At 26.6% G+C, this 10,798-nt stretch overlaps 1 protein-coding gene across 1 annotated transcript in view; it reads right to left on the reverse strand.

Moving 5' to 3' along the window:
- Positions 1-10,798, reverse strand: part of LOC107436201 (phosphoglycerate kinase) — a 41,276-nt gene that overhangs the window by 25,710 nt on the left and 4,768 nt on the right. Inside the window, exons 5-11 of the mRNA XM_071178801.1 lie at positions 10,449-10,552; positions 8,393-8,512; positions 8,198-8,312; positions 6,622-6,878; positions 4,237-4,337; positions 3,009-3,107; positions 1-95 (exon numbers count right to left, since the gene is read on the reverse strand). Coding sequence (XP_071034902.1) covers positions 55-95; positions 3,009-3,107; positions 4,237-4,337; positions 6,622-6,878; positions 8,198-8,312; positions 8,393-8,512; positions 10,449-10,552 — 837 coding nt within the window. The 3' untranslated portion in view covers positions 1-54. The remainder of the gene's footprint in view (positions 96-3,008; positions 3,108-4,236; positions 4,338-6,621; positions 6,879-8,197; positions 8,313-8,392; positions 8,513-10,448; positions 10,553-10,798) is intronic.

Consider the following 10,798-nt stretch of genomic DNA (forward strand, 5'->3'; position numbering starts at 1 on the left):
ATTGTAGATGACTTAGACAATGAGAATCAATAACTTCTAGGAATGAGGGCCATTTCATGCATCTGATAAAGCTGCAACTCCAGGTAATTTTTTACCTATAAAAGTATGAACATTTATTTGATAACTTTATAAATGGTTGAAATCACATTGAATCCTAATCATTCAATAAGTTACAGTATTTTAAAATATCTCTTAAAATTTTTATAGTTAAATTTTATTAAAAAAAATTACATTTGGACCTAAAAGGCTAGATAAGCTAGAATAACTTGATTATAAAGTAAGTCATTTTTATGTTTCATATAAAAATTTACGATCCAGAACACAAAATAAATCGATATAATTCATAAATAGATTAATGTACTTAGTTTTCATAAATAGGTTTTAAAATTAGAATATTTAATATCTTCATTTACAAATAAATTTTTATTTCTTGATAAAAAAAACAAACTGACCAACATACACATTAAAATAGTTGTTTATAAATATTTTTTATTCAATATTTCTTAAAATAATTGACAAATTTCTTTCTTATAAGAAAATTACTTATATAGTTTAGTCTGTCATTTACTTATATTTTACCTTAGATTTTCCGGTCTATCCTGTACAGTGCAAAAAAAAAAAAAAATCACCCTGAATGACTTCTTATTTAATTATCGAATTTTCCCGTTGTAGGACTAAATTTCGTAACTTAATTAGAGCAGATAAAATTTAGGTTACGAAATCTGATACAAAAACGCGCTTTCTCTGAATAAACATACCTTTTCCCCCCGATGAATTTGGATTTCTGACCACCAAAACATAGTGATAGGCCACTATCTCAGGAAAGTGATCAATTTATGAACCCTTAATGTTAATTTTACCTTTTGCTTAATACACCATATCTCGAGAGCTTAAGCGAAATGAAAAATGTTTGTACACAATTAAAAAATTCGTTTATCCAAAGATAATTCCATGCAAAGAATAATTTTGTGTCTGATTTCGTAACTTAAAATATCACCCTGCACTAACTAATTAGCATATCTGAAGTCACCCCCTCAACCATTAAGATTGAGTTAAAGTCAAAATTTAATCATTAGATCAAAAGTTATTCAGGGTCCCGGTAGCAGAAACCCACAACACGGTAGCGAGTGCAGCAGATTATCATACTGTATGGAGATTAATTACTATCTCAGACATCCATAATAAATAAATAAATGAAATAAATAAACTGCTAGCAAGAAAATGTATGCTTTTTTTTAAGTGAAGTTGCCAAAAAAAAAAATAGAGATCAATTAAAAAACACCAGACATTTCGTTTCTATACACATTTAAAAATGTTAAGGAATCATTTAACCCACTTTTGAAATTTGATACCCAAACCAATTCAATAGGCAGGTGCAACCTGCGTGAAATGCTTCGATAATGCTGTTGCAGAAACTCAAATTTTTTTCTTCTTCTCAATTTTACTGCAGGCTCTTGTTCAATTTTATTCACTAAAATCAGAGGTGACTGAGATACAAAGAGAAAAAAACCCGGAAAATTTTATCTGCATAAAATCGATATCAAGATAAGATCATTTATATACCATATATGTATCATATTTAACAAAGTTTTTTGAACTAACATTTATATTTTAAGTACCTACTAATGGAAGAATATCACACCTCTATATTAACTAACTCAAGAAAAAGCTTTCTTCTTATGATAATTTGAGGTGGACGGGGCCAAGCCTACTTCAAACTTTTGGAAACTCGAATAATTGAACACATAAAATTTAAATAAATGGAAGCCATTTTTTAATTTCAGTATTTAATTGAAAAATATATTATATTTAAAGAAAATATAGGATTTACGATTCAAGAATTTAGGGTTGAAGAAAATTAGGAAGATCAGGATATATTTACTGCATTAAACCAAGTTACATTATTCATTATATTACTACAGCATCAAGTTTATTGTACTTTAAAATAATTGTCTAAGGTTTCTTGTATAACATACTGCTCGTTTTTCGCGCACCAATCTCGTGCCATCATCGAAGTAGCATATCATCAGCTGGAGTTATCTCAGATCTGGTGCTGCTCCGCGTATCGCAGCTAAACTATCTCTGTGACTAATTCATTGCGGGAAATCTGCCGATTCGCCCCATCGCTGCCCTCTTGCATTGCTGGAACCTCGATCATATCAACAATAGCAGCACCTGTAAATTCTATTTGATCATCTCTATTTAGCCATTCATCTATCACTGCCATGTTGGTGTTTTTGCAACGTGAAAATATTTTTTATCAGGCTGAACAGAGGCATCAATGATGTGATCGCTAACTGTAATTTCGTATTTCAACATTCAGTCAAAGTAATCCTCGTATAACCAGTCGTAGTAATTGCTACACATGATGTGTGTGCATACACATATTCCTCTTCACTCCGAATCGGAGCATAGGTAAAAAATTTTACCAATTATGAATGATAGAGCCATTTTAAATAAATAAAAAATTATATTTTTTGTTTAAGCTTGCATTTAATTTTAAAGCATAACTATAAATTAGCTTTAAAAGATGAGAATGGGTTTGATTGTCTCAGATGCTTAGTTTTTACTGAAATAACTTTTTTTTCTTCTAACTTTCAACTCTTAAAAATAATTTATTTATAGCAGACTGCAACATGAGGTTGTAGATCTCTTTCAGAGATTGTCATAAAGAGCCCTCACACAAATATTTTTTATACACTTTAATCTATTTATTTTTGTTAATATTTCTTGTTTCAATATTTTTTCAAGTTTCCTTATTTGAGCTTATCTACATTTAGGGTAGTGGTTTACCCAGCCACTGGGAGAGGCTTCGATGGTCTGCCCTAAAGGTTTTCTTCAACACAAAATCTATGAAAAAAATTCAGTGCCTCCCAAAAGCAGTTGTAAATAGAGGAGGTCGCTACATGGAGATGGCCTTTTCTGGCGGTTTCATTGTAGTTCTTTTTCACATACAGTTACACAATTCAAACAAATACCTATAAAAGTTTGAAAATAATATAAAATACCTTCCAAAAGTTCTAAGCTAGCACCACCTCCAGTACTGACATGACTCACTTTGTCTTCAGTCTGCCATTTTGCACAACAGGTTGCAGTGTCACCACCACCTGTAAAATTAAATATTTGTTTTTAATATTAACTAATATATTGGAACTTTATTATACATTAATTCTAAACAAAAATTTTTATTATCTAAATTGAAAAAAATGCAATCCATTAACACAAGATAGAAAGCTAAACTGTTTTTATGCATTATTTATTTCTATAAGTGTCTTAAAAAATAAAAATAACAAGTTGCTACTTTAAAAAAAATTAAAAGATTTCATTTTCCCAACTGGGTATATTATACTGGGTGTAATACAAAATAAGGCTCACATTATAAATGTTGTTAAAAATTGAACAAGGTGCATGAAAATATTTTCCCATGAATTTTAACCCCTTAAGGTGTGTACTCAAGTCAATTTGAGCATGCTTAACAGACCAAGATATGCACACTCTAGATAATTTGAGCAAGGTTGTATTTCACACATTCCTGCAGTAATTTTATTGACATTTATTATTTACATAGAATTAAAAACTAACATTTGTTTGTTCAAAAATAAAATATAGTCTAGATAAAAATCTAAAATTCAAAGTTTAGATTGAATTTTGCCATGTTTTGCTAAAATATGGTTCTAAAACTATTTTTTCCCTTCAAAAATGTGTAAGTTAAGGGATTCAACTTTTTTATAATGACTTACTGATATTATATTTAAAAAGTTAAATTTTTATAATTTTCTGTGCAGATTTTTTATTTAGAGTTAAATGTATAATTCTTTTGTTAATATATTAATGTTTAACTGTATAATTTAAAACTATAATTAAATATTAACTTCAAAAAACAAAAATGCAAAAAGTTTTGAATATTGTGTAGGTTTAAACTTATTTTTCAAAAACATACATGGAAATTGATTAAATACTAGAGCTTTAAAAATGGTTTACTGATGAACTAAGTTATAAAAGATGATTTGTTTAATACTTGAAGTAAATTTTAGTCTAACACTAAAATAAGGTTATATTTAATTTCAAAACAGAGGTAAAAAAACAAGAGTTATTTAAATGTACAAATAAATATGCATTATATTAAATGTGATGGGAAATGATTCAAATAGTAAAAAATTGGGAAAAATATTGACCAGAATAAAATGTTAGATTAACAATTAAGAAAATAAAAGCTTAAAGGAAAAGTATTAATACCAATAATTGTTGTAACACCAGATTTAGTAACTTCAACAACTTTATCCATCACTGCTTTGGTCCCATTAGCAAAATTTGCAAATTCAAATACACCAACTGGGCTAGAAAAAAGTTTCAGTTCAGTGAAAATAATTGCAATTTGTTAAATAGAGTTTGAAGATTCGTTAAATACCTTTTTAAATATGAATAAAATTATTACAGTCAAACTTCTATTGCTCACACGCCTCTAACTAAGTTTCTAATTTCTAAGTTTTGTTCAAAGTATATTTGAAATCCCAGAAAAAATACCGGCTTGAACTTTGATTTTTTTTTATTGCTCAAAGTTTGATAAATCAATTTTTTCATTAATTTTAAGTAACTTTTGTTTTCCAATTGTCAATTCTAATCTATAAGTCGTTTTCTAAAACGATTCCAGCAAACAAATTGGGTTAGGAAAAAAACATACAATTTTAGGGGGGAAAATTAACTAAATTTCTCTTCATTATCAAAAGTAGTAAATAAGCACACAGTTAATTTACAATTTTATCTACTCTAACACTGAAAAATACTGAAGAAAGCATTCATTTTTGCTTCAGTTTCACAGCTGTTTGTAAGGGTTTTTTGAGCAGTCTTGTAAATTTAGCATTGATTTAAAACCTTACACATGAAAAAAAAAATATGAATTTTAAAAAATTCGAACATCCGGGAGAAATTGTGAAAAAGGGCAATAAAATTGTTGCAGAATTCTTCCAAACATATTTTTAAAATTAAGAAAGACTTTTTTATTTTATTTTTTAAATGCAGTATGCATTTACTGTTAACAAATTCCTTTTGAAAAACAATTTCTTTTAATGAATTTCGGTTCTCATTTTGCTGTTTTTGTCTAAAACAAGCACAATTTGAGCATATTATGATTAGTTGAATTTTTGATCTCTCAATATATTTTTAACTTCAAATGACACTTTGAGTTATCGATGTTTCACTGCATTTGTGTGAAAGAAAATATCTATGACTAAGAAATTAAAGACAAAAGTAACATTATATTTTATTTGCTCTTTTATATTAGATCCATAATGTAATTATCTATGTACCTTGTAAAACAAATTTTTTAATTTAGAAATGAGAATTGGCATAATATTAATATTGAGTACTTTTTTTAACCACCACATGAGATATTAAACTTATTTTAATAATCATTTATTAATTACAAATTTTTTACTTTCAGTACTACTATAGCATCATATTTACTTGTGAGTAAATTTTTTTTCTTCAATTTGATTTTTTGATTTCAGATTTTTATTTAGTCATTAAAAAACACTACTAGACAATAATTTTCAAGCATTAAATTTTTATTAGAAGTTAATTAAATTGCAATTAAAAGATTTTCCCGCATCTTCTTCCTAAATCATTGAAAATAAACAAATAATCTGTTATAAAATTGTGCATCAAGTATCAAATGTTCCAAAACAGACCAACATTTGAAAAAAGAAAGGAGGTTGAAAAATATTGTATACTGTAATTTGATTATTAAAACAGTGCTGAGTGAAAGAGCTAATTAAAAAAAAAATGTTTTCAGCTGCACGTTATTCTAATTGAAAGAAATATTTTTTTAATGCTTGTTGCTTTTGTCTTCAAACTGTCCCACTTTTTGCTGTAAATATTGGTTCTTTTAAAGATATTCTTTCATATGTTTTTTCTTCTTTTCAGTAGTGTCATTCCTGACAGACTTTACAACTAATTTTAAAACAGAACATACCAAATCATACATTTCTATTTGTCTTTTTTGTTTGTTCTTTATTTTTTTAAATTGCCATTTAATTTTCCTATACCTGATATTATATATATAACGTCGTTGCCGAGTGGAAGGATTAAAATAGGTCTTAGGCAGGGAAGGAGGGTACAAAATTTATTTATTAATTATTAGACAGAGCAGTCATGAAAGTGTACACGAAAAATTGAGCTCCTAGATTATATGTTGGGGAAAATCTTGCAAAGTAAATCCATAAAATGTTTCAATTTAGGGAAAGTGGGAAATCTTAGTAATTGTAATTGGTCTATCAAATAGGTCAACAGTTTCCCACAGAGAACAAAGGGAAAAATGTCCTGCTTTTAATTAAATGCATACTTGAGCCAAAAATAGATTAAAGGACAGGGTGTGAATTTAAAAGTGTGAGAAAGCATTTCGATTAGATTAATAAAATAAAAGAAAAGGATATTCAGAAAAGAACATAAAAAGATTAATTGAAGCTTTTTATGTCACACACACACATATATATTATATTATATTATATATATATCATTATTATTATGCAGTTCATTTGAAAAGTATACAAATGAGAACACTATTTTTTACTGTTTTAGATAGGTCAGATTTAAATTTTGTGCATTTCATATTTCATTACATACCCATTCCAAACAATGGTTTTAGCTCTGCCAATAGATTCTGTGAAAATTACAGTGCTCTTAGGTCCACAATCTAGACCCATTTGGTCTTTTGGAATACCAGTTTCTACAGTTGCTGTTCCTGGAGTTGCATCTTCAGCAAACTTATCAGCAGTGACAAAGTCTACAGGCAAATGTATTTGCACTCCATTTTTCTTTGCTTTCTCCATTAAACCTGCAACAATTTTTGAACCTGCTTCATCATACAGGGAAGTTCCAATCTGAAAAAAATAATTAGAAAATATATAAAATTTTTAACTTTAATTATTACACTATTACTATTAGTACAGCTATTATTTTAGCAAAAAGCTATAAATTTTCCTAAAAGAAGCTGCATATTTAACTCTGTAACAGTCATATATATGGACAAATACTTAAACAAAATTTCCTTGTTAAGCATTTATTTCCTCTTAAAAAATATCTATGTTTTGAAGACAAGCAACTTAATTTAATTACATCTTGTCAGAAAGTAACTGGTTAAGTTTATACTACAGAGACTATTGCATTATTAACTCATAAAAATACAATTTTATTGAATTTGTAAAATTTTTTTTTACACGAAGTTGTAGTTAAAAAAATGTTTTTTTTTCCAGTAATCTTTTGGAAATGCTCATTACACAATTGCTTCATTTTAAAAACTGTACTGGCAAAATATAAACTTTTCAAATATGTAAGTACAAAGGAGAAATACAACTGAAGAATAAGGTGCAAACTAATCTAGGAGGTGAAAAGTCCATTTATTATTATCAAATCATTTAAATATATTGCAAACTACACAAAATAAAACACAAAGTAGCATTAACTCTGACCAAAATTAAAAAGCTAGGAAAGTTTTCTAAAAAAATAATAAAATTTTTTTAAGAACATAATACAACAGTTAGCAGAGAAATATGTTACATAAAATTATACAAGTGACTATAACAGTAAAATATAGAAGGTGGTGTAAAAACTTAATTCATATTGTTTTATTCATTTAAATTAGATTTATAACTTTTTTGTCCATTTTAAAGTTATGAACGGTTATTATAAATATATTTCTGTAATATAATCATGTCTTTCATTGATAAAGTTACATAATATAGTAGTACAATAATAGGTATTAGAAACATCTTATTCACATTATAGCATTAGTACCTTTCAGTCAGTTTTAACTTCTTAAACATTGCATTACTTTTACACTTATTAAGCAAGTGAAAAAAAGAAAAAACTATTTTTACAGTCACATACCTGACCTTTCAAGTTACCTGACTTTTTCAAATTTTTCACTTATACGCAAAAAAACTCAGATTTTCTTGTTACTCTAAAGTTATTTTATAAATGAAGTATAATCATTAGAATATGCACTGTTTAAAGTGAATTCGGGACTAATCTTTTAAGAAATGTTAATTAAAATGTTTGATAAAATTAAAAATGTTAAATAGTTAAGAATTTATATAATCTAGGTATATTGAATTCATTAAATCGTAATAACTCAAAATATTTTCTTCAAGCGTATATTTAATTGCCAAAATACAGTTTACAATAATTAATAAAATATTACCTCCATGTTGTTTAATGTTTTCAAAAATGTGAAAGCCATTCCACCCCCAATAATCATTTCGTTAACTTTGTCCAGCAAATTTTCAATCAGCTGTATTTTATCTGCAACTTTCGCACTACAAAATAAAATAAATATATTTTCTTAAAGGAAAATATATAGATATCATATCTTCAAAAAGAAATTGACTAAACTTACCCTCCTAAAATAGCTAAGAAAGGTCGAACAGGATTATCAAGAGCTTTGGCAAAATACTCCAGTTCCTTTTTCATTAAAAAGCCAGAGGCCCTTTGAGGTAAATTAACTCCTACCATGGAGCTAAAAGAAACATGCAAAAATATATTAAGCGAAAAAAATTAACATAAGCAATGAGAATAAACACATGACGGTAGATTCTAAGTTAAGTTGTACATGAAACCAAATTTTTAATTTAATAAAGTACTAAAGTTTTAAAAGAATAAGAGATCATATATTTTTCAATTCTACGGCCTAATAAAATTGCAAAATATAAAATTACTAAACACTTTCATACTTAATACAATTAAAAAAAAAAATCAAAGTTTCTAAAAATTACAATTGCAGTACAAACATAATGAATGACCTTAATTTTTATTTCTGTGGTTTACATTAAAGCGATTCCTGTTTTACATAAGGTTAAAGTAATTTGAGCCTTTAAATTTATCAAAATGATTTCGTATCTACATAGATGTATATAAAATTATCTATCTATGTAAGGTGATGGTATATATATATATTTTTTCATAATTAAAAAAAAAAAATGTTTTACATGAAGCATGGCCACAGAAAAGATCAGATTTATGCCATACATAAAAACCATACTACATATTTTATTCAAATTTAAGCATCTTCAAAATTATGCATTTATGCAAAATCTCTCATAAAACTTGTACAGCATTGTTACGAAATTGTTTTAAATGACAGGCTCGCATGAAAAGGTAAACTTAAAAAATGTGGCACTAAAAATAAATAAAGGAAAATAATTAGTTTTAGGTACTGATTATTAAATTCTATCATAATTCACAATGGCCGACTATAAAAGAAATTTATTGCTTGTTGAGCTTGATTATTCAATTTAGCTTAGTACAAGGAATTTTTTTACAAGACATTAACAAAGTGATCTATGTGAAGTAAAACAATACCATAAAGATAAAACCTAATACATTTAAAAAGATGAATAATGACGAAATTTTTAAAGTTACAATTTCAGCTAAAATTTGATGAATGCCTATTTTAGAGAAGACAAGCTTTTCTTGATTTAATATTTTTTATTATTTTACTTATTTTTTACACTTTTAAAATAAAAAAAAAATCATTTCTTACAAGAAAAACCAGATGATATTACAAATATTAAAAAAATTCAAATGTGCACAACTGAAATAAATAAATAAAAATATAATAAAAAAATAATAAATAAAATTGTGTGAAGAAGTAGTATTACTATGGGAAGTACCATAAACAGAATCATTAGGACTTTTGAAAGGTCGAAATACATATTTTTTTGGATAGTAGGTTTTAGGTTAACAAACATCAAAACATGCATCATTCAATAAAAAAACAACAAATACACAACAATTAACTTAAATTTTGTACATTTTCTTACAAGATGAATGACTTAATTAACTAATGAATGTTTAGTATGATAAAATACGTACATAAAAAAACAAATAATGGTGAGTAGGTTGATAATTTGAACTTTTTCTCAAGAATAAAGACTTTCCCCCCATTTGATGTAAAGGAGTGCAGATAAGATAAAAATAATATAAAAAAATGAGCCTTAAATTCCAACAGTAAATTAATCAAATTTAATGAAAATATAATATAAAACAAGGAACAGAAGTTAGTAGGTTTTTAATGAAAATACTTTTAATTAATAGGGAAACAAAGTTTCTCTGTTTGGTGGTCATTTCAAACATTATCACTAAAGGTTTTACTAAACTGCTTTGGTCTTTTCAACAACTTTTTCAGTGTAAATGTTTATTGAAACAGAGTAATTGTTTAGATATAGAAAAAGCAAGAAGAAATAACTTTTTTTTTACTAATACCTTTTTAACAGTTTATTCTGTTTGTAACCAATTAAAATAAATTAAGTACATTACTTTATTTGTTTTATTAACATTCCAAATAACATGGTGAAAGTAAAATCTATTTTAAAACAATATAATAAATATACAAAAAAAGCATTTAAAAGCAAAGATTAATTTTTTTAAGTAAGACTTTAGAAACAATAAAATACCTATGAGCTCGATGAGCAGTTCCAAATGCATCATTTATATACACATCACCTAATTTAGTCAAAGATGCACGGAATTTCTCAACATCTTCTGGTTTGGCTTTGACCTAAAAATAAGAAAAGTATAAGGTTAGTTGAATATAGAGTTTGACAAAACAAGAATCAGAATCAACTAGTCTAACCCAAGCACCAATGGTATCTCAGATTGGATAGGCAAATCAAGTTGAGCTGATCATAGGATTAAGATTAGTGACTTATCAAATAGAATTTGGCTCATTCTGTAGAAGTGACAGGTTAAATGTATTTTATGGTAAAATAACTAAATAACTTTATCAATATATATATATATATAT

This window comes from Parasteatoda tepidariorum, chromosome 3, assembly GCF_043381705.1.
Source record: "Parasteatoda tepidariorum isolate YZ-2023 chromosome 3, CAS_Ptep_4.0, whole genome shotgun sequence".
In the NCBI taxonomy this organism is placed as follows: Eukaryota; Metazoa; Arthropoda; class Arachnida; order Araneae; family Theridiidae; genus Parasteatoda; species Parasteatoda tepidariorum.